We start from the raw sequence: 26,540 nt of genomic DNA, 5'->3' as shown, positions 1-26,540 counted from the left end.
GAAAGTTTCCAGAGAACCGCCCTCTAAGGCAGAGAATTCCACAGACTCACAACTCTCTGTGTGAAAAAGTGTTTCCTCATCTCTGTTCTAAATGGCTTACCTCTTATTCTTAAACTGTGGCACCTGGTTCTGGACTTCCCCAACATCGGGAACATGTTTCCTGCCTCTAGCGTGTCCAAACCCTTATCAATCTTATATGTTTCAATATGATCCCCTTTCACCCTTCTTAGTTCCAGAGTATACAAGCCGAGCCGCTCCATTCTCTCAGCATATGACAGTCCCGCCATCCCAGGAAGGAACCTTGTGAACCTACGCTGCACTCCCTCAATAACAAGAATGTCATTCCTCAAATTTGGAGACCAAAACTGCACACAATACTCCAGGTGCGGTCTCACTGGGGCTCTGTAACACTCTTTTGCTCCTATACTGAACTGACTCTACGATGGCTGTATAGAATTGGACCATCATTGCCTTGGGCAGATTGTGCTTCCTCAGGGGCAGGAAGTACAGCCTCTGATGTTCCTTTTGACTGTGGAGTCGATGGTAGCCCCCCATTTAAGGTCCTTGTAGATGATGGTTCCCAGGAACTTAAAATACTCCACTGTGGTGTTGTTGGTGGTGAGTGGGGTGAGGGGAGGGAGACGCATCCTAACGTCTACAATCAATTCCTGGATTTCCTCCAGGAACACCAATCCTGCAACATTGAGGAAGCACAGCGTTGTATTGAATTGAATTGAATTTCCTTTATTGTCATTCAAACAATAGTTTGAACGAAATTGCGTACCTTGCAGTCATGACTGAAAAAAAGCAACAAAACACACAATGAACACAATTTAACACAAACATTCATCGCAGTGAATCTCCAGGCACCTCCTCTGTGATGGAAGGCAAAAAGTCTTATCTCTTTCTTGCTTGTTCTCCCGCTGCGTTGAGTGCGATCGAGGCTCTCGATGTTGAAGTCCCCGCCAGGTGAAGCCCCCGCCGGTTGCATCGTGGCTTGGTTAGGCAACCTGAGCGATCAGGAGCAGAAAAGGCTGCAAAAAGTTGTAACTACTGCCTAGTCCATCATCGGTTCTGACCTCCCACCCATTGAGGGGATCTATCGCAGTCGCTGCCTCAAAAAGGCTGCCAAAATCATCAAGGACCCACACCATCCTGGCCACACCCTCATCTCTCTGCTGCCATCAGGTAGAAGGTACAGGAGCCAGAAATCTGCAACATCCAGACTCAGGAACAGCTTCTTCCCCACAGCCATCAGACTATTATACACAACTTCAAACAAACTATAAACTATAACAACCTATTATACTTTATCTGTTTACTGATGTGTGTATATATATATTCTATGGTATATGGACACACTGATCTGATCTGTATTTATGACTACAATAACCTGTTGTGCTGCAACAATGCAAGTATTTCATTGTCCTATCTGGGACACATGACAATAATCTCTCTTGACTTGACTTGATGGTAAATCCCGTGGCCGATTCCAAGCTACGCGAGCGGGCCGATTCAACTCCGCAACTTGGGGCGGACGAAGCTGATACCCTCTAGTCCAGTGGACGGAGCTGCCGTTGCGGGAGCTCCCAAAAATGGGTCACCAAACAGGGACCTGCGAGCTCCCGATGTTACCGGCCACAGGGCTCGTGGCTGAAGGTCCGAAGTCGGGTCGCAGCCGCAGTGCCACCCCAGCCTCCGGAGTCAGCCAGCTCCACAGGCTCTGCCTCCAGAGCCCCCAAGGTCGATTCCAGTTGGAGGCGGCCAGCTCCACGATATTAGGCCTTAGCGCAGACGGAGACGGAGATATGATGAGGAAAAGGTTGCATCCCCGTTGAGGGAAGATATTAAAAAAAGTTTCCCACCCCCGCATACACACACTAAAAATAGACTAACATACATCTAACAAGACAAAAGAAAACAAAAAAAGGGATCTGAGCAAAATCTTTACCACATCCTTTCAGCCTACTGCCTGGTTATAGCTGGCTTTACCAAAACCCTATGTGTCCTTATTTCTCTCATTCTTCTGCCAAATGATATTCAACTTGACGAGTGACTATTCCAACACATCCTGTATTTTTATCGTATCAGTTCTATAGTGAGATGTTTCACGTCATCCTTTGAACATAGATTTCACAGAGCATTTGCTGTTTATGATTTTCATTTATACTATGTGCAGGAACAAAGAGTGATTGTCTGCAATTGTTGGATTTTCACGTATATCATTGTGCTGGTGTCGGTTCCAGGAACTGCTAAGTAGTTTCACAATGTAGTGATGCCACATAATGACAGCAAAATCTGAGCCACTTTGGCATCGTGGTTATTATAAGAATTTGATGCAGATCTCTGAATGGTTGATAATGGGGCATGCATTTAAATCTCAGCATGACACTGAGGAATTTAAATTCAGGTACGAAAATGTTGAATAATAAATCAGTAATGTTTAGTGTTTCGCTGTGACATTGTTGGAAGTACCCTAGGTAAAGTACTCACCTGATTGGTCTGCATCGGACCCCAGACCCACTTGTCTTCGAAATGACAAGTTTAGGAGGAATATAGGATGGACATTGAAACTTAACTTTGTCAGCAATTTCCATATATGGTGATTTGCAAAAATGCATTACATGATGCCTCATGCGAGCATAATCATAAAAATTTGACACTGAGGTGCAAAGAGACACATGTGATAAAAAGCTTGGAAGAAAATCTGTAGCTTTTAAAGAGTATAATGGAAGGTATGTGATAATTAGCATATGTAATTAGTGTATTGTGATATCTTGTGCAAGTACGCATGTGCAGGGGGAGACTCAAGGTGGCGTCCTGCAGTAAAGAAGCTTGTAAGATTACTCCCGTGTCCGAGCATTATTCAAGTGTTCCAAGCATCCAAATACACAACAATTAGTGACGAGGATAAAAGAACGAAGATAAGAACAAGGCCAGCAAGAAGAATAGAAAACAAGTTTAAAAATAGTAGTATTTGGAAACAAAGTGGAACAGCACCAAGGCAAATGGTTTTGAATTGGCGCCAAAAAGAGAAAAAGGTAGGAACGGGAAGCAATCGCTCAGGGAAGAGCGAAGGAAAACAAGCAGGGGCAGTAAGGGTCACCGAGCACAGTGTCAGCTTACCTGAAATGTATCCAGGGCTGAGCAGCCCACAGCCAAGCCCAAGCAGCAGCCACAGACGTTGGGTGGGGGCCTAGTACCGTGAAGGTCACGGACAGGTCTGGAAAAGCCACCGACAAGAGGACCGTGTAGCCCACGGCCAGCCCCAGTAGAAGACACAAACGTCAGGTGAGGGCCTAGTACCATGTAGGCCACGGACAGGTCCAGAGAAGCACCGACAGAAGCTGAGTCTTCAGCCCAACCGGGAACAGTCAGCCCGGTGGGGGGAGAAAGTAAAGAAAGCCCGGTCGGGAGCATAAAAGCAGACAGGCCCGCGAGTGAAGTGGAGAAGAGCCGTGAAAGCCCGGTCGTAAGGGACAGCCGAGAGTGGAGAAAGCTGATAGGCACAGTCCCGACGCTTGGAGCAGCAGTGACCAGCAGCAGAAACGAGCAGCGACTCACCTCCACCTTCGTCAGGGTGACCACGGGAGCCAGCGACGAGCCGTGCAGCGGGTCCAGTAGTAGCCGGGAGGGCTGTGGAGACAGCGGGCAGGCAAGTCAGCGGAGCAGTGGTGGAGAGGAAGGTCAGCAGGCAAGCAGGCCAGCAAAGCAGCAACAGCCAGCCCGTGGCGACAGCGAGAGCCAACGGAGGCAACAGCAACGGCTGAGCCAGCAGCAGCATCGGTGGACTGGAGTGGCCAGCGGTGTTTAAAAGTAACAGTGAAGCCCGGGGTGGGGGGAGCCAGCTAAAGCAGCAGTGGAAGTCGAGAATGCATCAGAGTCCACAGGCCGCAAGCTGGAGCAGTGAAATCCTTCACAATAAAACAGTAATGCATTGTCACAGTAAAAGCAGGACTGTTGGATGTGTAATGCATTGGACTGTTATGAATAGTAAATGTGTGCATAGGAAGAACATATTTAAAATGTTCTAGTTGCTATTAACAGCAAATGTGGGTTAATAGTATAAATCTATTATTATAAGATTAGGGCACCTGGATAGCAACAGGTAGCATGGCTATTCAAAGGATAGGAAAGTGGCCCCAGTTAGAATCTGGTGCAATTTTGAGAAATGAACTGAAGTCTTGGAGGCTTCGTTCATTTCTAATGATATCACAAGACACTAATTACATATGCTAATTATCACATACCGTACAGGCTACAGAGGAGAAGAAGAGAACATGGTTCGTATTAGGCTTAGGAAGAGAGAATTATCACACCTTCCGTACGTTACTGCTGCCAGCAGCGGCCACGTATAAAACATACGAGGAGTGTAAGGAGGTATTAATGGCCAATTTCTCGCCAAAACCTCCAAAGGCATCCAGAGGCAAGGAGCCTGAAAGAGGGCAGGGAGTCCCTCAAAGGACAAAGGTCAAGTGCAAAAGGACAAAGGTCAAGTACAAAGGGACTAAGGTCAAGTGCAAAAGGACAACGGTCAAGTGCAAAGGGACAAAGGTCAAGTGCAAAAGGACAGAAGTCAAATGCAAAAGGGCAAAGGTCAAGTGTAAAAGGACAAAGGTCAAGTGTAAAAGGACAAAGGTCAAGTGCAAAAGGACAAAGGTCAAGTGCAAAATGACCAAGGTCAAGTGCAAAAGGACCAAGGTCAAGTGCAAATGGACACAAGTCATGTGCAAAGGGACACAAGTCAAGTGCCAAGTGATGAAGGTCAAGTGCAGAGGGAAAAGGCCAAAGGGAAAAGACAAAGGAAAAGGAGTCAAAGGCAAAGGGAAATTGCCATCCAAAGAGCAACTTTAGCTATTCAAGCTGCATTCAGGGGTTTGAAGGAACGGAGAGAGATCTGGAACAAACAGAAGGCAGCAACTGTGATACAAGCAGCATTTAGAATGCACAGAGTATACTGTCAATACATGGCAATGAGATTGGCAGCTATAATAGTGCAAACCCATTATAGGGCACACCTTCAAATGGTAAGTGATCACAAAACTTACATGAAGGTACGCAGCAGTGTTGTACTGCTTCAGGCAGCCTACCGTAGAATGCTTGTTCGAAAGCAATTGCGGGGCATGCACAAATCTGCCAAGGTCATACAGACTTATTATCAGATGCATAAACAGCGTCAGTATTTTAAGAAACTATGCTGGTCTGCCATTGCGGTACAGCAATGATACAGAGCATGCCAGATAAGAGATGTCCAAGTGAGACAGTATAATAGTTTGAGAAAATCAGTGGTTTGTATTCAGGCCTTATACCGCGGGATCAAAGCCAGAGTATTGGTTGAGAAAATCAAGGCAGCACGCGGTATTAAGTCATTCATAAGAATGGGCATTACAAGAAAGCATTTCTTGATGCAAAAGGTGGCTGTAGTCACTCTGCAAGCAGCATACCATGGTTACAAATTACGGGTACGCTACAAAGCTGTGCGTGAAGCAGTCATTTCGATTCAGAGATGGTACAAAGCATGCAAAATATGGCACTCCCAGATTGTGCAATATCAGTCAATGAGTGATGCAACTATTACCATTCAGACTGCCTACAAGAGTATGGTGGTTAGGCAGTGGGTTAAGCAAAAGAGAGCTACTGTAAAAGTGCAGTCAATACTCCATAGGAGTTGGTATCGGAAAGAGTTAAAAAGACAAATAAAGGCACAACAGAAAAGGCTGAAACGATACAAAAGGCTTAAACAATATAGGAAAGACTTCCTCAAATGGAAAGATACAACAATTGTAGTGCAGTCTCACTACCGTGCTTATAAAGCAAGAAAACTAAGCAGAGCACAAATCAAAGACAGTGTTGTAGTGAAAAGACAATATAGATCTTACTTGATGAAGAACCAGAGATGTGACTTAAGTGGACAAGTAGTTAAACTACAGAAAACACTTAAACTATACAAAAGGCTTAAATGATATAGGAAAACCAGTGTTGTATTGCAAAGACAATATAGATCCTACTTCTTGATAAAGAACCAGAAAGGTGACTTAAGAAGACGAGTAGATGAACAACAGAAAAGGCTTGAACGATGCAAGGAAAGGTTGAATAAATGGGTGACAATGAGTAGAAAGCTGCTAATAGAAAAGTCTAAAGAAGAGAGGCTTGTCGGTCAAGACAAAAGTATGCAGGACCGATTGTGATTAGGACACTTTAGTGTAGTCCAGCATGGAGCCTCCTTCACTAAGCAATGGACAAAGGGTTATGCATTGCAGAATCTCATGAAACAACAAGAGCAGATAAATAAGCAGAGAAACAAATACATGAACCAGAAAATGATAACTCATAAAGCAAGGGGTAATGTATTTGGTTTAAGTATAATACCATTGCGCAACAGGGTATTATTAATAATAATAATAATAATAATAAGTTTATTTATATAGCACATTTATAGTCAATTTTCATTGACCCCAAAGTGCTTTACATAATTTAAAAATCAGTTCCATACAAAGCATAAAGATGGGTTAACAAAATAATAAAATGCATAAACAGGACACAACATGTAACATAAACATCCACCACAGCATTCATCACTGTGGTGGAAGGCACAAAAAATTTTGGCCGTCCTCCTCCATTTCCCCCCCCCCCCCCCCCCCCCCCCCCGTGGACAAGACCAGAGTCCAGAGTCCAGTCCAGGATCGGTCTTTCCTCACCGGAGACCGCGGCTTCAAGATTGTGTGTAGGCCGCAGGTCGGCGGTTGAGATTTAAAGTCCCCGCCGCAGCCAGAAGCACCGTAGACTGCAGGGCCGGCAGTCGAAGCTCCCCTCCAGGGGTGATGGTAAGTCCATGCCGGGCCCGCGGTAGAAGTTATCCGTGGGCCGGCAATGGTGGCTTCTTCTTCCCCCGGGTCCCCCACAAGGGATCCCGGGCTGTAGACGCCGTAGCAGCTGGAACTCTGCAGACCGCGGCTTCAGGCTGCGACTTCAGGCTGCCGGCTGCCCTGGGCCAGTGAAACGGAGCACTCCCCTCTGGCGAGCCCCAGCGAGGGCTCACCCGCTCCACGCCGAGTCCACGCTGCGCCTGCCGCTGAAGCCCCGGGCACGTCTCCGGGAAAGACCTCGCCGATCCTTGATGGTAGGCCACGGGGGAGGCGACCTGGAAAAAGTCGCCTCTCCATGGAGGAGGCGACCGAAGCGGTTTCCCCCTTACACCACCCACACCACCCCCCACACAAAACACAAAAAACCCCACTAAATACACACTTTAAAACATACTAAAAATAAAAAATAAAATTGAAAGGCTGACGCGCTGCTGCCATGGCTGCCGCCAGAACAGCGCCCCCTTCACATATTCAATGATGGGTAGGAAAAGAGCATATACCGTCGAGGTGAAAGGGACTTAAAAGGGGAGGAGTGCGGTGTATGTAATAGAAATGGTGTTACCTGCCTCCAAATTAAAGGGGGAGGAGTGTTATGTATATAATAGAAATTGTGTTACCTGCCTCCAAGTTAAAGGGGGAGGAGTGTTATGTATATAATAAAAATGGTGTTACCTGCCTCCGTTAAAGGGGGAGGAGAATAATAGAATAGAATAGAATAGTTTCTTTATTGTCATTGTAACATGGACCATGTACAACGAAAGGAGTGTTAGGTATGTGATAATTAGCATATGTAATGAGTGTCTTGTGATATCTTGTGCAAGTATGCATGTGCAGGGGGAGACTCAAGGTGGCGTCCTGCAGTAAAGAAGCTTGTAAGATTACTCCCGTGTCCGAGCATTATTCAAGTGTTCCAAGCATCCAAATACACAACAGAAAGAGTGTCATGGAAGGAAAGAGATAGAAAGAGGTTTAGAAAAGGAATCCTGGATATTTGGGCCTTGGCAACTCAAGGCATGGTTACCAATGGTGTTAAAATCGTGTTAAGCATTGACTAACAGGTGTTTTCTGGTGTGCAGAAAATGATAGAGGGCTGTAAGAAACTTAAGAAATGTTGGGATGAGTTTCTAGCATAATTTGAAAATGGGGGTGAGAGTTTTAAAACTGAAGTCTTGCGTTATCAGAAGCTGTTGTGGGTCAATAGGTACAGGAGTGATGTGATCGCGATCTACTGAGAGTAAAAGAATATGTGTTGATCTCAAGTCTGAGGAAAGTAAAATAAAAAAGGGTGGCGGCAACAGTATTAGAATTTCTGCTTTCTGCTCGAGAAAAAGGAAGCAGGATTTCGGCAGTAGGCTAACTAGAGTCATGTAGTGCTGCAGATAATATGTAGGAGTTTTTAATAATGCAGATGTATGGTCCGAAGATAAATAAATGTAGCACCAAGATTAGCAAACATTCATACCAGACGAAGTGTGGACTAGGCAACCGTTTTGCCAAATACTTATGCTTTGATGAACATCTTTGCGTCTTCTCTAGCCACGGGCAGGAACCCAGAGGACTGGAGAATAGCTAATTTTGTTCTTTTGTTTAAGAAGGGATGTCGGGAGAATTCAGGAATTATAGGCTCATGAACCTCACGTCAATGGGAGGGAAGCTATTGGAAAGGAGCCTTTGGGATAGGATTTATCCCATATGGATAAGAATGGGTCAATGAAGGACAGTCAGCTTGGCTTTGTACATGGCAGGTTGTGGCTTACTAACTCGATAGAGTTTTTTGAGGGGATGACAAAAGTGATTGATGAGGGTAGGGTGATGGATATTGTGTACATGGATTATGGTAAGGGTATAGTATAGATAAAGTCTCCCAGGCTAGGATGGTCAAGAAGATTAAGATGTACAGGAGATGCAGAAGATTAAAATGCATGGGATTAACAGTGATTTAGTCATATGGATTCAGAATTGACTTACTGAAACCGAGAATTGTGGTGGAAGGACAATATTCAGGCTAGAGGTCCATGACCAGTGGAATACTGCAGAGATCTGTGCCTTGTCCTCTGCTGTTTGTGATTTATAATAAATCACTTGGACGTAGGTATAGATAGGTTGGTTAGTAGGTTTGCAGTTGACACCAAGATTGCAGACGTCTTGGACTTTGAGGAAGGCTGCCAAAGTTTACAGCAGGATATCTATCAGCTACAGAAATGAGCGAAGAAATGGCAGATAAAATTTAATCCAAGCAAGTGTGAGGTGTTGCACTTTGGAACCAGAAGAACACTACCTCATTCTGCTCGTAGTTTACAACACAATAGTATGAACATTAAATTCTCCATATTCACCAACCTCTCTTCCCCCTCCCCTCTGCTGCTCACCCATATCTCCTATCATCCCCGTCACCCTGTTCCTTTACCCACCTCATACCACTCATCCCCCAAGATGCAGGAAAAATGTTCCCGATGTTGGGGGAGTCCAGAACCAGGGGTCACAGTTTAAGAATAAGGGGTAGGCCATTTTGGACTGAGATGAGGAAAAACGTTTTCACCCAGAGACTTGTGCATCTGTGGAATTCTCTCCCACAGAAGGCAGTGGAGGCCAATTCACTGGATGTATTCATAAAAGAGTTAGATATAGCTCTTAGGGCTAACGGAATGAAAGGATATGGGGAGAAAGCAGGAACGGGGTACTGATTTTGGTGGTGCAGGCTTGAAGGGCCAAATGGCCTTCTCATGCACCTATTTTCTGTGTTTCTAACCTGAAACGTTGTCTCTCCAAAACCCTCAGCAGCTGCTGCCTGACCACTGATTTTCCTCAACACTTTTTTTTATGCCAAACATTCTTCCTGTTATTTGGCATCAGCCAAATATACACCTCCAAGATGGCGCTTGCCTGCGGCGACTTTTGCGGAGCTCCGGAACATAAAAGGCTCAATTACAACTTCCTTGTAGTAAATGCCTACTATGTTCTGTGTGCTGATGCAAAGCAAGAAGTTCATTGTCCTATACAGGGACACATGACAATAAACTCACTTGAACACTTTTTTTTTTTTTTTTTTTTTTTTTTTTTTTATTTTATTAGAAGTTAATACAGCACAAAACAGTACAGTGGCACCTAATTTTAGGTGCCAACTATGTAATACCGTAATCCATTCTATGTACAACCTCTAGTTTTATGTTATAAGAAGGAAGTAAGCAGGACAAGAAAAAGAAAACAATAGAAAGGGGAAAAAGTGGAAAAATAGATGGTAGAGAGTAGAAAAACGTGAAGTGTGTATATAAAAAATAAAAAAAAGGAAGAGAGAAAGTGGAAAGTAGAAATAGAAGAGAAGGCCCCTTAAAAGAGAATTTTTCAAATCTGTATTCGGAGATGTAGCTCTATCCGCGTCATGAACTGAAATCAGCAATCCTTACGGTACCGCTGCATCACATGATTCCAAAAAGTCGATGAAAGGAGACCAACTCCTTAAGAATTGGTCATATTTATCTATTAGTCGGAGTCTCATTTCTTCAAGGCGTGCTATGTCCATCATATTCCTAATCCACATTTTAACAGTTGGTGTGGTTGTATTTTTCCAAAATTTAAGTATCAATTTCTTTCCAATTATTAACCCATAATTAAAAAAAACAGTTTGATCTTTATTTAAATTGGTATCTTCTCCTATTATTCCAAATATAATCCATTCCATTTTGGGTTCTATTCTTGACTTGAAAATCTTTGTAAATATATCAAATATATCACTCCAAAATTTATTCAACTTTGTACATCCAACAAATGAGTGTGCTATATTAGCGTTTTGAAACAAACATTTATCGCATCTGGGAGAGACGTTTGGATAAAATTTATTCAACCTCGTTTTTGAATAATATAGTCTATGTAATAATTTGAATTGAATTAAATTATGTCTTGCATTAATAGAACAGTTATGTGTATTCATCAAATACTTTTCCCATCTATCCTTCGAGATCTTTATCATTAGCTCTTGTTCCCAATCTTCCCTTAATGCTTCTGTTGAGGGTGATTCTCTATTTAATATATTATTATAAAAGTATGATATTAATTTTTGTGAATCAGCCTTAATATTCATTGCTTCTTCTAAAGGATCTAAAAATATAGTTTGAAATCTATGTGTATATTTCTTCATAAAGTCACGTACCTGTATATATTTAAAATATTGATTATCCTTCAATTTAAATTTTAATTTTAATTGTTGAAATGATAACAGTTTGCCCACTTCATACATGTCCCCTACTTTCCTAATCCCCAGTCTATCCCATTGTTGATATGTGTTGTCGATGAGAGAAGGTTTGAATGCGGGGTTGTTCAATAGTGGGGTTAGTACTGATAAATTATTTAATTTCAAGGATACTTTTATTTGTTTCCAAATTCTTATTATATTGTGAATAATTGGGTTCTTCTTATATATTGTACTATTCAATTTTATCGGTGAGAGCAGGATCGTTCCTATATCGTGCGGATAGCACTCCTCTTTCTCCATTCTTATCCACTCCAACTGCTGAGTGGAACTATCCAGCCAGTATATTATGTTCTTAATATGCACTGCCCAGTAGTAATATATAAAGTTAGGTAATGATAAACCCCCAACTTCTTTAGATTTGCACAAATGCTTTCGTTGAATTCTATGTGTTCTGTAGTCCCATATAAAATTAGTGATAGTGGAATCTAATTTTTTGAAAAAAAATTTGGGATATATATTGGGATCGCTTGAAACAAATATATTAATTGTGGTAAGAAAGTCATTTTTATAGCGTTAATTCTACCTATCAATGAGAGTGGAAGCGTTTTCCAAAATTTAATCGTATCATTCAGTTTATTTAATAGTGGTATAAAATTGGCACTAAATAATGATTTGTGTCTTCTCGTAATTTGAATACCCAGGTACTTGAATTTTTCTGTTGCAATTTTGAAGGGGAATTTTAGTAAGTGTCTCGAATCCTGTGGTTTTAAAGACATAATTTTGCTTTTATTCCAATTTATTCTATATCCTGAAAAAGAGCCGAATTCCTCAATTAGTGTTAATAAGGTGGGTATACTCGTTTGTGTATTAGTAATATATAAAAGGATATCATCAGCGTATAATGAAATTTTATTCTTTGAGTCCTTGGTGTTATATCCGTGAATATTCGGGTGATTTCTAATCCTTTCGGCCAGCATATTTCTAATCCTTTCGGCCTATCATAAGGGCAAATAGCAATGGTGATAAGGCACACCCTTGCCTATTACCCCTTGATAAGTAAAATTTTGGAGATATCGTATTGTTAGTTAATATTCTTGCCGTAGGTCTATCATAAAGTAGTTTAATCCATCTAATAAAATTCTCTCCCATATTAAATTTTTGGAGTACCTTGTATAAATACTGCCATTCTACTTGATCAAATGCCTTCTCTGCATCCAACGTGATTCTCACTTGAACACTTGAACAGCCAGAAGCTGAATAGAGCAACATGGTGGTTGGTAGGAAATTGAATTATAGAGGAGAGTAGCGATGGCCTGTAGATTCCAGCACCTTTGGTGGATAAAATGTTCACTAATCCAGCGCTCAATGTTAAATGAATTTTCTCACACTTTAAGGATGAAGGAAGGTAGTGATGTTGTCAGTAGACATCTGGAAGCAGATTCTGTTTTTCTGGATGTTGTTGTACAGAGGCAGTGTGGGAAATGGGAGAGGGACAAGAATCAATATCAGAGGTCAGGGGAGACAGCAAGGCATGGAAACAACAGACACAAGGAATTGTAGATGCTGGAAACTTGAGCAAAAGCACAAAGTGCTGGAATAACTCAACAGGTCAGGCAGCATCTCTGGAGAATGTGGATAGGCGACGTTTCAGGTTGGAACCCTTAGAGCAGTCTTTGGAGGTATTTTCTTGCTACGACTGGGTAAGAAAGACTTGAACCAGATAAATATGGTCCCGCCCAGCCCGATGACAGTGTGGAGGCTTTGGATAAGGAAGATCTGGTCGACAAGGTCAAAGTTGAACAGGAAGGCAGAATGTTGGCCATCCTGCTCTTGTCGAACTAGTGCCACTTTTCTATCTTAGGGCTTTGGCTTTTGTTCATCATCCGCTTATTATGAAGTACATTCATTATTAAATTGCTAAGCAATCATGGCGCGTCTACTGAAGTTCAGTTTGGGGTTTGAAACTTATGAATTAGAACTGGCATCTGTGGCTTTTCATGTCAATGCACTCGCTGGTCTAAAGGAACCTCCAAAGGAATTAGTCTTTAGATTAGTTCCAAAGTAATATAATGCATAATGCCTGCTCTGCTCCCAATACAACACTCACTCGATAGTTGGAGTCAGAGACATGGTGGAGCACAGTGCCTGCAGCAAGAGGAATATGAACTTTGAGAACTTTGCTGTGACTTAATTCCGTAGGTCAAGTCAAATCGAGTTTATTGTCATAGGCTCATGCACAATGAGCTACAGGTGGAATGAGAATCTTGCTTGCAGCAACTTCACTTGCACATAGAATCAAGCACACAAAAACAAATTATACATAAATTACACAAAGTTCTGCAAGAGAGTAAAAAGAAAAAACATTGCATTGATTGTTTGATTAGTACGGGTGTGGGGAGAAGGCAGGAGAATGGGGTTAGGAGGGACAAATAGATTGAATGGTGGAGTAGACTTGATGGGCCGAATGGCCTAATTCTACTATCACATGATCCTATGAAAAAAAAATAAAGCTTTAATGCAAAATACAGTTGGAGATTTTTTTAAACTAGTTTGGGTAATGGAAGAGATGGTCAGGAATGGTCCATCGTCGAGGTCGGATGAGGGTTGTGAGTATTGGTTCGAGAACCTGATGTTGTGGGATAGTCTTTAAGAAGGAACTGCAGATGCTGGAGAATCGAAGGTACACAAAAATGCTGGAGAAACTCAGTGGGTGCAGCAGCATCTATGTAGCGAAGGAAATAGGCAACGTTTCGGGCCGAAACCCTTCTTCAGACTGGGAAAGTCGCTGTTTCTGAACATGGGAGTGTGCGACCTCAGGATTCTGTACCTCCTGCCTTGCCGACAGCAGAAAGAAGAGGGCATGGCCTGGGTGCTGGGGATGCTTAATGATAGATGCTGCCTTCTTGTGAGGTGAGACAGTGAGGTGTGTGGATGCCTGCAATGGTGGGGAGGGCTGTGCCTGTGATGGACCAGGCTGAGTCCACCACACTCTGCAGTGAATTGCACAGTGCAATTCCTGTGCATTGGAATTGCTGTAGCAGGCCATGTTGCAACCAAGTCAGGATATAGAGTCTATGACAAAAGAGTCTATTTTATTCTACAAAGTTATCTCCCCTCTGCCACTGCCTGGTGGGTGCATACTATTTTAATGTATTCATGAAGAAAATACATTTTGCTTTGGAATCTGGTCATGCTCAATTGGAAAATTACTTCAGACAGTGTACTGTTAGGAATGTTGTACTCGATTGGTAACTGAGATATCATTAATCGAAATGTGATCATGATCTTGCCAAGTTGTAACATTAAATTCAATGAATCAGTTGACTTGTCAGTTAGCAACAGCAAACTAACCACAAAAGACAATGTATTCATGTAAACGTGCATTGGTCGCTATTGTTCTTAAGCAATGAGAACATGCCTTCCATACCTGACCAGCCTCCATGTGATTCTAGCTGGCACAAGCTACAGTTTTGTGCAGTGTATCAATTAGCTGCATCGTGCTGGTACAACTCCTTTCCAAAGGAAATACAGTGCCCTCCATAATGTTTGGGACAAAGACCCATCATTTATTTATTTGCCTCTGTACTCCACAATTTGAGATTTGTAATAGAAAAAAAATCACATGTGGTTAAAGTGCACATTATTTTATTAAAGGCCATTTTTATACATTTTGGTTTCATCGTGTATAAATTACAGCTGTGTTTATACATTGTCCCCCCATTTCAGGGAATCAAAATGTTTGAGACACATGGCTTCACAAGCGTATGTAAATGCTCAGGTGTGTTTAATTGCCTCCTTAATGCAGGTATAAGAGAGCGCTCAGCACCTAGTCTTTCCTCCAATCTTTCTATCACCTTTGAAAACTTTTATTGCTGTTTATCAACATGAGGACCAAAGTTGTGCCAATGAAAGTCAGAAGCCATTATGGGACTGAGGACCAAGAATAAAACTGTTAGAGACATCAGCCAAACCTTTGGCTTACTAAAATCAACTGTTTGGGACATCATTAAGAAGAAAGAGAGCATTGGTGAGGTTACTAATTACAAAGGGACTGGCAGGCAAAGGAGGACCTCCACAGCTGATGACAGAAGAATTCTCTCTATAATAAGGAAAAATCCCCAAACACCTGTCCCACAGATCGGAACCACTCTTCAGGAGTCAGATGTGGATTTGTCAATGACCACTGTCCACAGAAGACTTCATGAACAGAAATACAGAGGCTACACTGCAAGATGCAAACCACTGGTTTGCCACAAAAATAGGATGGCCAGGTTACAGTTTGCCAAGAAGTACTTAAAAGAGAAACCACAGTTCTGAAAAAAAGGTCGTGGACAGATAAGACGAAGATTAACATATCTGAGTGTTGGGAAGAGAAGGAACTGCCCAAGATCCAAAGCATACCACTTCATCTGTGAAACACGGTGGTGGGGGTGTTATGGCCTGGGCATATATGGCTGCTGAAGGTACTGGCTCACTTATCTTCATTGATGATACAACTGCTGATGGTAGTAGCATAATGAATTCTGAAGTGAATAGACACATCCTATCTGCTCAAGTTCAAACAAATGCCTCAAAACTCATTGGCCGGCAGTTCATTCTACAGCAAGACAATGATCCCAAACAAACTGCTAAAGCAACAAAGGAGTTTTTCAAAGCTAAAAAATTGTCAAATCTTGAGTGGCCAAGTCAATCGCCAGATCTGAACCCAATTGAGCATGCCTTTTATATGCTGAAGGGAAAACTGAACGGGACTAGCCCCCAAAACAAGCATAAGCTAGAGATGGCTGCAATACAGGCCTGGCAGAGCATCACCAGAGAAGACACCCAGCAACTGGTGATGTCCATGAATCGCAAACTTCAAGCAGTCATTGCAAGCAAAGGATATGCAAAAAAAAATTAAACACGACTACTTTCATTTTCATGACATGGCTGTGTCCCAAACATTATGGTGCCCTGAAATGGGGGTGGGACTATGTATAAACACTTGTAATTTCTACATGGTGAACCCAAAATGTATAAAAGTGGCCTTTATTAAAATCTGACAATGTGCACTTTAACCACATGTGATTTTTTCTATTACAAATCTCAAATTGTGGAGTACAGAGGCAAATCAATAATAAGTGATGGGTCTTTGTCCCAAACATTATGGAGGGCACTGTAATCTTCACAGCACTTTCTGCTCTGCTGCCAATGTAACACTTAGTTGATGATCCAGTTTCCCGGTTGGAGCCAATTATGACAAATAGTCACCCAGCAGAAAGCAATAAATATAATCTTGTCTCTATTGCCCAGAACAAATGCCCATGTTGTATAAGTTGAAAAGAAAATTCTTCCCAGTAGCTCCTAAGTGGCAAATTGTAGCAAATCTTCTCACAGTAGACATCACTATTCAAATGTGGAGCTATAGACAGCAGTTTGTATGGGGTGGCACGGTGGCACAGCAGCAGAGTTGGTTTGATTCTCACTTCGGGTGCTGTCTCTAACAGTTTGTACATTTTTCTGCATGCTTTCTCTGGGATCTAGTTTCCTCCCAAATTCCGACGACGGTCCCGTTCAGAAAGTCTTTTTTTTTTTAAACCACAAAGAAGGCTCCATAAACCAAAGAAGGATCCCAACCTGAAACATCACCTATCCATGTTCTCCAGAGATGCTGCCTGATCTGCTGAGATACTCCAGCACTTTGTCTCTTTTTAAAAAATAAAACAGCATCTACAGTTATGTGTCTAACATAAACAAATACCCAATTTCAGAAACAGGACTGTCATTCAATCTTTCTAATAGTTTAACCTTTAACCTTATGAATTATGATAATCCTGATCATTCACACCTGGATTTCTCTTAACCTGCCGAGAAAAAATATTGCATTACAGATCATTTAAAAAATCCTTTTTATCTTATACGATACGATAAAACTTTATTCATCCCTGGAGGGAAATTGGCCTGCCGACAGTAATATCACACAAGGTACACAAAAAAGTGAAAACAAAAAGAAAGAAATCAACTGTTGACTGGCTGCCGTGTGCACAGCGCCTTCACTGGAACAAATGAACAAACAAACAAACAAACACAGACTTAACCCCTGGACTTACCCTGTGAAGTGGTTTGCATTTTGATTGTAATATTGACAATTTTATCTTAAATGCAGTCTACAAGAAAAATTATATACTATTTAAAGTTATTTTACCATGTAAATGCCCTGTACATGTCCCACCCAGGGCTTAGTTAGGACATGTTTAGTTCAGTCTAGAGATACAGTGTGGAAACAGGTCCTTCAGCCCACCGAGTCCACTTCGACCATCTATCACCCGTACTCTAGTTCTATGTTATCCCACTTTCGCATCTTACATGCTCGGGGCAATTTACCAAAGCTAATTAACCTACAAACCTGCACGTCTTTGGAATGTGGGAGGAAAACGGAGCACCCGGCGAAAACCCACGCAGTCACATGGCGAACTTGCAAACTGCACCAACAGCACCCGTGGTCAGGATTGAACCAGGTCTCTGGCTAAACCACTGTGCCGCCACAGCTGGAATTCAATCCTGTTTCTGCTTGATCGTCTGTGGCTATGGGGTTTCAGACAGATATAAATAAAAAGATAAATAGAAATTTAGGCCAAGGAATAAAGTCAGGGAGGATCCTCTCTGCCCCTACCCTGCTTTCTCAGCTTCTTGCAGTGACCCCCACAATCAGAAGGTGAATGGTGATCTTCCCCATGAAATGTTTGACTTGGCTTGAGCGTTTATGGCAATGATTTAAAGAATTGGTGAGGTTGCAGCTATCTCATGTCTCCTTTCTTCACAGTCGGGAATGGATTCAGAAATAAAATGTGAGGTATATGACGGGCTTGTGCCCAATGAATTTACCCTTTCTAACCTAAGCAAAAGTAATTTTCTCTGCAAATGGAAACTGCATTGCAATAGCATTTATATTTAAACAGACATCCAGTCGTTCCATCCTTTTATCTTTTTCTGTGTAGATGTTGAAGAAAATGTCTCCGACATCCATGAAGATTACTTTTCAACAGCTTGAACAAGGAGCCAGAAAGAATTTGTCGGAAGTTTTAATTATGGAGTACAGACTTAGTCAAGCTTGTATGGTAAGATTATGTTAGTCACAAGGATTAAACCCTGATGTAACAGACAATTTGGCCACAATTCTTTATGCGTTCTTGCATTGCGCAGAAACCTATGGTGTAATAATTTAATGTTGGAGGCAGAATTGGAAATGGGTCCGGTGAATATTCAAGTTCAATTTTCACATTCAATGGAAAACAAGACATTTTTCATGTACTGACACAGGCAATTGGCCAGGAGTGTAATTGTTTTTACTGAATATAAATTTTATATTGGAAGCAGTTAATTCTGACAGTTCAGGTGATGATTTAGAAGTCATGATAGTAAAATCTTATTATAATAAGTCACAAGTGTACTTAACCCAATGATGATAGTGAAATTAGATCACAACGTGGCACAAGTGTACTTAACACAATGATGATTTACTGAAATTTGAAGTAACTTTCCACATACTTTTGATATTTCAATGTACTACTCTAAATTAATGTAAATGTGTTAAAAGAAAAAAGTTTGTTTTGCACTTCATACTTTACCTATTTATCTGTTACCTGTTGCAGAGAGGCCATGATTTCTATGAAGGTGTGCGAGCAGGTAAGCAGGCCTTTGTTGACGAATCCTTTTCATGGTGCTATAGCTTTTAAAGCAGAATGTATGTGGCTAAGTTAGATCACTCTGCTGGTCAAAATGCTGCATTCGCTCCTTGGCGCATTTTGAATGATTTTTTTTTTAATCCAAGACTTAATTGCTGCTCTCCAGTGATCAATGTGATCTCCATGTCACAGTTGGGACATTACAAAGGCCGTTAACTAATCTTGTGTCGGGAAGAGGGGATGATAAGTCTACCAGGACTCTCACTCCAGACTGCAAGTGAAAGAACCTTTTTAAAAAGTAGATGAAGATGGGATCATCTTTGGTTATTCTGGTCATACTCAAATGGCTTCTTTCGCAAAAAGAATGTTACCTGAGACAAAAAAATGCGCATTGCTGTTGAATCTAAATTTCATTGAGGAGATTGTGAAGTTGGCAATGGATAGAAACTTTGCAGAGGTTCACAATCAGCCCCTTTGCATTTGCTGATTTTAGGCAATAACTCTTTTCTATTTTTCCGCATATCAAATGTGTACCGAGGGTATGAAAAACAAAATAGAGAAAAATCTATAAATCTGAAATAAAAACACAAGATGTAGGGAACATTCATCAGGTTCTCCAGTCTCTGTGGAGAGAACAATGGAGTGAATATTTCCGCAAGGTGTGGAAGTTAAATTGTGTAGAAAGAACCTGCAGGTGTTGGTTTACACCGTAGATAGACTCAAAATGAAGAAGGGTCTCGACCCGAAATGGCACCTATTCCTTTTCTCCAGAGATGCTGCCTGACCCACTGAGTTATTCCAGCATTTTGTGTCTATCTCATGGTAGTTAAATTGTTGCATATACAGAGTTCCTGAATTCTAAAACACTAATCCAGAGATCTTCATCAAAAATCTTTCCACTAATATTCCCTTGAATTATCGTGCTTTTGTGCTGCACTCTTTCAAGTTATCCACGTCAGTCATCAACAGTACATTCAGTTTACATATTAGCTGCAAATTGAGGGAGATGGGTTGGGTTATGCACAAAAAGAATTACACCACATCCAAGACATATTGAATTCAGGATGCTATCTTTCAGGGAAGAACTCCTTTTTATTAGGAAAGTTGATGAAGACATTTGATCAAAAGGGTTCAAATGCACACTATCCAGTGAAGTAATTGACCTAAGATTTAGTTTAGTTTTACTTTAGAGATACAGCGTGGAAACAGGCCCTTCGGCCCACTGGGTCTGCGCTGACCAGCGATCACTGCACACTAACATCCTACAATTTACAATTATACCAAACCAATTAACCTACAAACCTTTCGAGTGTGGGAGGAAATCGGATATCCCAGAGTAAAGCCATGCAGGCCACAGGGAGAATGGACAAACTCCGTACGGACAAGCACTTGTAGTCAGGATCAAACCCGGGTCTCTGCCGCTGTAGGGCAGCAACTCTGCCATTGCTACCCTGAAGTCTGACCTTGAATTTCTGAAGAGAAGGGTGACGTTTCAGGTCGAGACGCTTCTTTAGTCTCGATCCGAAATGTAGAGTCTGAAGAAGGGTCTCGACACGAAACGTCACCCATTCCTTCTCTCCAGAGATGCTGTCTGTCCCGCTGAGTTACTCCAGCATTTTATATCTACTTTCGATTTAAACCAGCATCTGCAGTTCTTTCCTACACACCTGAAGTCTTGAAGTTGATGTTTCTAACATTAATTGATGTGATTCTGGTCTTGCACCATAAGGCTGGGACAGATTTTACTGGAAACTGAATTGTGCAAATATACCAATCTCTAGCCTGTTTAGTAGATTAAGAGATGTCAGGGGATGCAAATATCCTGAACTGAACTCAGTCGAAAGAAGCGTCCTGACCTAAAACGTTCTCTGTCCATTCTCTCCCCCGATGCTGCCTGACCTGCTGAATTTTTCCTGCACTCTATGTTTTACTCAAGATTCCAGCATCTGCACTTTTTTAATGCCTCCTGAACTTGGTAGTCAATGTATGTTGTAGTTTGATCATATGGTTACTTGCCTTTAGCCTCAGCAAGTTAAATCTGTTCATTATTAGCCTAAGAATAGTTTTAAACAAAGTGATAAATGTTGATGCAATGACAATTTATCTCTCCAGCATGAAAATTAAAATGTTTAACTTCAGTAACAAGTAGATATCAGGTGAGAATGGGTCCGTTGGAAAAAGATAGTAGCTAATTAAAATTAAGCAAAAATAAATTGTTCACATCAGACTACATTTAAAAAGTATAAATGAAGATTATAAAATGATACAAAATGCTGGCATAACTCAACAGGTCAGGCAGCATCTCTTGAGAACATGGATAGGTAATCTTTCATGTCAAAACCCTTCTTCAGGTTCTTGGAGGTTGTGGTACTTTCATTAGCAAGACGTTTTAATGTAAAATCATTAGTGTGCTTTAGGCTTAAAGGGCCTGTCCCACTTAGGCGACTTTTTAGGCGAGTGCAGGAGACTCTGCACTCGCCTAAAACATGATCGCCACATGGTCGCCACATGTTCGCTGATGGTCTCTGGTGAGTCTCTTTCATGGTCGTGAGGAGTTCCTGCATTCTGGGAACAAGTCGCGGCCTCAGTAAGGTTGGCGCAAATTTTTCAACATGTTAAAAAAATTTCTGTGACCAAAAATTGGTCACAATGGAGAAAATCGATACTTTTGTCATCACTGGTGCAGTTATAGTGGGGTCGTCATGTACTTATGGGTAGTCGTAGGTAGTTTTATTTAATCACCTTTGCTGACCAGGCATTTTCATTGGCTCATTGGGGGAAAAAAACGTAAGCACGAGTTTTCAGAACCAAGGATAACCGACCGGTAATGTTAAATGCCCGCCGAACTTCACAGCTGTGTATCTCTGGCTTATTAAAAGTGGTCTGGCTTCTTAAAAGTGTCTCCACTCCCCCCCCCCCCCCTCTCCCTCCTTCTCCCATCCCCCCTCTTTTAAAGGACTTACCGTACACTGTGCTAGCCGTCTTAACCTTCCTGTTCATCGCGGTGTGCGTCTGTGTCACCTTGGCTTTGCACCGTGTGAATTTTAGACAGCACTCCCCCCCGCTTGCCCTGGTCCCCGCCTTTGCGATGTGTTTGTGTGTGTTCCACTCTGACAGTCGCCGTTCCAGTTCCCGGTTTTTCAGGCGAGTGCCGTGAACTTGACAGTCGCCTGCAGTCCGCTGAAAAATCGCCTAAGTGGGACAGGCCTGTTACTACTGAAATGGACAATTGTAAAATGTTGACTGCAAATGGTATATTGTCCACCCCGCACTACTAACTCCACCTAAATTACAAAATGAACTTTAAAATATAATACAGCTGAGTTACAAACACGATGAACAAACTTTCAGTTTAAAGGAAGAATGGATATTAATTTTCAAAAAGTCCCTAAATATAAACAGAAAGTGCTGCAGATGATAAACAGGTCAGACAGCATTTGTGGAGGGAGAAACAGATATTATTTGTTTTAAATAAATAAACCTTTTATGAGAAGACAGTGTCTTTCTTGTTTCTGTTTCTCTCCACAAATGCTGTCTGACCTGCTGAGTATATATAGCATTCTCTGTTTTTATTTCAAGACATCTGCAGTTTTACTTTTGCTTCGATATTGCGTTTTTGATATCTTTCTTTTGGAAAAAAAGATAACAAGATTATATAGGAAAGAAATGCAGATGTTGGTTTATACCGAAGATAGACACAAAATGCTGGAGTAACAGCGCGACAGGCAGCATCTGGAGAGGAATGGGTGACATTTCAGGTCGAGACCCTTCTTCAGACTGTAACCTGGCAGAATTTCAAATTCAGTTTGAGAGTGAAGATTGCGGGAGAGTAAGGGTCGAGGGTGGGGGGTGTGGTTAGTGGGAGATGACCTAAAATTAGAGGATTCAATATTCATACAATTGGATTATAGACTACCCAAACAGAATATAAGGTGCTGTTCCTTCAGTTTGCTTGTGGCCTCATTCTGGCAATGGAGGAGACCCAGGACGAAAGGACAGTGTGGAAATGAGAAGGGGAGATGAGATGGCTACCAGCTAGGAGATCCATTAGACCTTGGTGAATCGGGTGCAAGTGTTCAGTAAGTTGTACTCAGGAAATAGACTATAGAGCAAGGCAGTAGATTAGCAATAGCAGACATTTAAGGAGATGCAGTAAAACTCTGATAATCTGCCAACTCATTTGCTTGGAAATCCTGATGGCTCAGCATCTGGCTGTCTCGGTCCAGTTTCCTGTGGTTTTTTTCAATCTCACTGGGACCTACTTCCTGAAATGTCTTCAAACTTTCTGGATCCTGTTTCCCCTATCCATACTCGTTTGAACCTAACTGGTATCTTGTTTCCTGCGCCCACTTTAAGATCACCAGGGCAGCATTGCCCATATGCTTTGAATTCACTGAGGCCACGTTTCCCTGCTTCCTTTAAACTCACCATGGCCACGTTTCCCACACTCTATATAAACAGAACATTGCCCCATTTCCTGCTCTCCTTATAAACTCGCAGCAGCTCCATCTCCCATGATTGCTTTGAACACATTGGGTTCGTAGGAAAACCTATCGTATTACTGTGCAACCACTAAATAAATATTGAATGGAAGTGTGTAGGGGTATTAATAAAAGTCACATGCTATAGTCTGAAAGATTTGCTGGTCAGGCATCTCCAGGGCCCCAAGGATATTGGATTATCAGTTCATGTACATCATAAATCTCAGCAGAGATACCTTTGAGAAAGAAAACAAATATGAGAAAGATGTACAATCAATAGCTATCTAAGGAAGTTAAGAGTGGTATTAAATTCAAAGAAAAAAACATTGGCGGTGGGCCAGAAGTTTGGAATTTTTCATACAACAAAGCATACAACGAAGCAGAAGAAAATCATAGTGAAAGAAGTAGTAATAATAATAATACACTTTATTGTCATTGTAAATTCAACGATATTTCAGGCGCACTGCTTGAGCGGAGATCCAACGTAACAGATAAATAATAACGACAATGGAAGCAACAAAAACGGCAAGAAAACGTCGTCAGAACGTGCAATATTTCACAATATGGTGTTGGGGCAGTATAAAATATTGGCAATGGGGGCTGTGTGTTCAGTGCCGTGTTTAGAGTGGTGATGGCCTTGGGGTAGAAACTGTTCGTTAATCTTGTGGTGTGTGATTTGATGGACCTGTAATGCTTTCCTGAGGGCAGAAGGGCAAACAAGTGATGTGTGGGATGAAATGAGTCCTTTAGGATGCCTGATGCCTTCCGCAGGCAACGAGAGCTATAGATCTCTTCCAGGGCAGGCAGGTAGGTGTGTGTTGGTGATCTTCTGGGCTGTATTGATGACTCTCTGCAGAGCCTTCTTGTCAGCTGCAGAACCGTTGCCATCCCATACCAGGATGCCATGTTTCAGGACACTCTCTATGGAGCAACGGTAGAATGACACTAGCAGCTGTTGTGGCAAGTTGACTTTCCTTAGTGACCTTAGGAAGTAAAGCCATTACTTAAAGTCAGAGCATAACCTAGCAAATGGTAGGCACTTTTAGAGGTATACAGAAAGAAAGGGAGCAGGTGAATGCCAAGACTATGTTTTCTCTAGTGGGGTATATTGAATCAGGGGGCATAGTTCAAAGTAATAAGTGGTTCGCATAAAACGTGATGAAGAGGAATTCCTCCCCCGATGGTCTGGTTTTCTGGAAGACAATGATTAGATGCCACATAAAAGGTTACTGCATAGAGAAGATCAGAGTTAAGGCCTCACCTATTTACAATCTGCATCAAGGATATGGATGAAGGCAATGGGTATAGAATAGACAATAGATCTGTTCATCTCACAAACAAAGGTGGGCTAGCAAATTGTAAGAAGACAAAAAAGTGTGCAAAGGGACATTGATAGGCTAAATGTGTAGGTAAGATATTGGCAGATGGAGCATAATGTGGAAAAATGTGATGTCATCCACATTGGAAGAAAGAATGGAAAAGTAAATTATGATTTTAAAAGAGTGAGTCTACAAAATGTTGTATGAAACACAGAAGGCTAAGCATGCTGGTAAAGTAAGTCATTCGGAAGTGTTGGCTTTTATTGCACAGGATATAGAGTTTAAAGGTAGAGGTTTTGAAGCAACCTTACAAGATGTTGGTGAGACCACATCTGGACAACTGTGCAGTTTTGGTATCGATATTTAAGGAATGATATATTTGTATTGAAGGCATTGCAGAGAAGGATCCCTGGGTTAATTCCTTGGATAAAGGGATTGATGAATGAAGAACAAAATATGATTTACTAAAATATATAAAATTCTGACGAGGGGTTTGAGTGGGTGGATGCTGAGAGGATGTTTTTTTCCTTGTTGGGGGGCATCTAGAACTATGGGACAGTTTCAGAATTAGGAATGACAATTATAAGGAATGGGTGGGTGAAGAGGAATTCGGCCCATGGGGGTCCCTGGACTTCTCTACCCCATAGTATTGTGATGGTGCAGACGTTAAATATTTCATGGCAGTGATTGACATTTAAACTGTAGAAAGTTGAGCAGTATGGAGTGAGAGCAGCAAAGTGGTGCTGAGGCAAAGATTGGATAAGCTATCACCCTATTGAATGCAGGAGAAAGCTCAGGGGATGGATTAGGCTCTTGCTTCTTATTTTCTTCAATCCACATGCCGTTCAATTTTATCTGTGGAGTGATTTATTTTAATAGTCATTGTCTCTTTTTATTACATGACCCTTGGTGACCTGCAGTTACTCACTGCTGTTAACAGAGGGGTATGATTGGAATTGTTAGGGGGCTCTGCTGGAATAATAAGCCAGTTTGGTGTTAGGTGCACTAATGCAAATCTCTGAAGGAACCAAGAGGAAGGTTAGAGACCTTGGGAGTAGCTCAGGTGGGAGCCAGGGACAGTAAGTAGGAAGATGCAAGACAGGTCAGATGATCTAGAGGAATCTGCAATTTCATAACATTAATAGTTAGGGCCTTATGCTCTTCAGACATGTATCAGAGCCGATGTAATCACAACTAAAGAGCAGAGGTGCAAGATTAATAGTCAGTGAGATACTTGAATAGTACCATTGTTAGAGTTCTTGCAGCAACTAACCACTGCAGTGGTTACTGTCACATAACCAACAACAGCAACCAGATAGACACTTTAAATTGTAATATTGTGCTGGTCGTAGTAATAAGGAATGCCTCGGACTAGTGGTGTAGCTACATTAAAATGTAACATAAAATGCATTTTTTTAATCATTCTTATTTTGCATTGCATTCCCATAGTTGTCTGATTCCAAAATAACCACAAGTATCTTTATATTATTTGGGAATAACTTTCCTCATCTGTCCTAACAGTGCTGATCGACAAGGATCAAAGCCCAAAGTGGAAACCTGCAACTCTGGAGGAGGTGACAGAGGGCTACCTGAGCAGTTGCTTTAAGTCACTTGGAGCCAAAGAGCTCAAGTTTTGAATGGATGAATGGACTGAGTATTTAAAATGAAAATGTTTCAAGGTCTCATGGATGTTTGCTTTTCTCTTCAAACTTATGGGTAAATTATGTATTTGTCTGGTGAAAAATCTGTAACACAAGTATAATAAATGAGGGAACACTGAAATTGTGTTTTTTATTTGGGGGGAGGGGAGAATCCGCGAATAAATAACAACAGTTTATGCTTGTACAAAACTGATATAATCGGCTACCGAGAAATTATATTGGGAGGAATGACCACAAAGCTCACACAGAGGGTTGAATTTTAATTATAGTTTTGGTGTTGAGAGCATTTGGAAGGGAATTCCTCAGTGGAGGTGAGCTGTAAATTACTTGCCCAGAAGGACAGGGCGATGCAGGGTAGGT

General features: G+C 41.7%; 1 protein-coding gene across 2 annotated transcripts in view; it reads left to right on the top strand.

Moving 5' to 3' along the window:
- The window catches only part of hibch (3-hydroxyisobutyryl-CoA hydrolase), a 139,387-nt gene extending 113,086 nt beyond the window's left edge, over nt 1–26,301 (top strand). For both annotated transcript variants that reach the window (XM_055637766.1, XM_055637767.1), the window contains exons 12-14: nt 18,033–18,152; nt 18,687–18,720; nt 26,041–26,301. In XM_055637766.1, the coding sequence (XP_055493741.1) occupies nt 18,033–18,152; nt 18,687–18,720; nt 26,041–26,156 (270 nt within the window). In that variant the 3' untranslated portion in view covers nt 26,157–26,301. The remainder of the gene's footprint in view (nt 1–18,032; nt 18,153–18,686; nt 18,721–26,040) is intronic.
- The last annotated feature ends 239 nt before the right edge of the window (nt 26,302–26,540 follow it).

This window comes from Leucoraja erinacea, chromosome 7 (genome assembly GCF_028641065.1).
Source record: "Leucoraja erinacea ecotype New England chromosome 7, Leri_hhj_1, whole genome shotgun sequence".
NCBI lineage: Eukaryota > Metazoa > Chordata > Chondrichthyes > Rajiformes > Rajidae > Leucoraja > Leucoraja erinaceus.
Note: the sequence above shows the minus strand (reverse complement) of the source record. Positions and strands in the feature narration are given on the sequence as shown.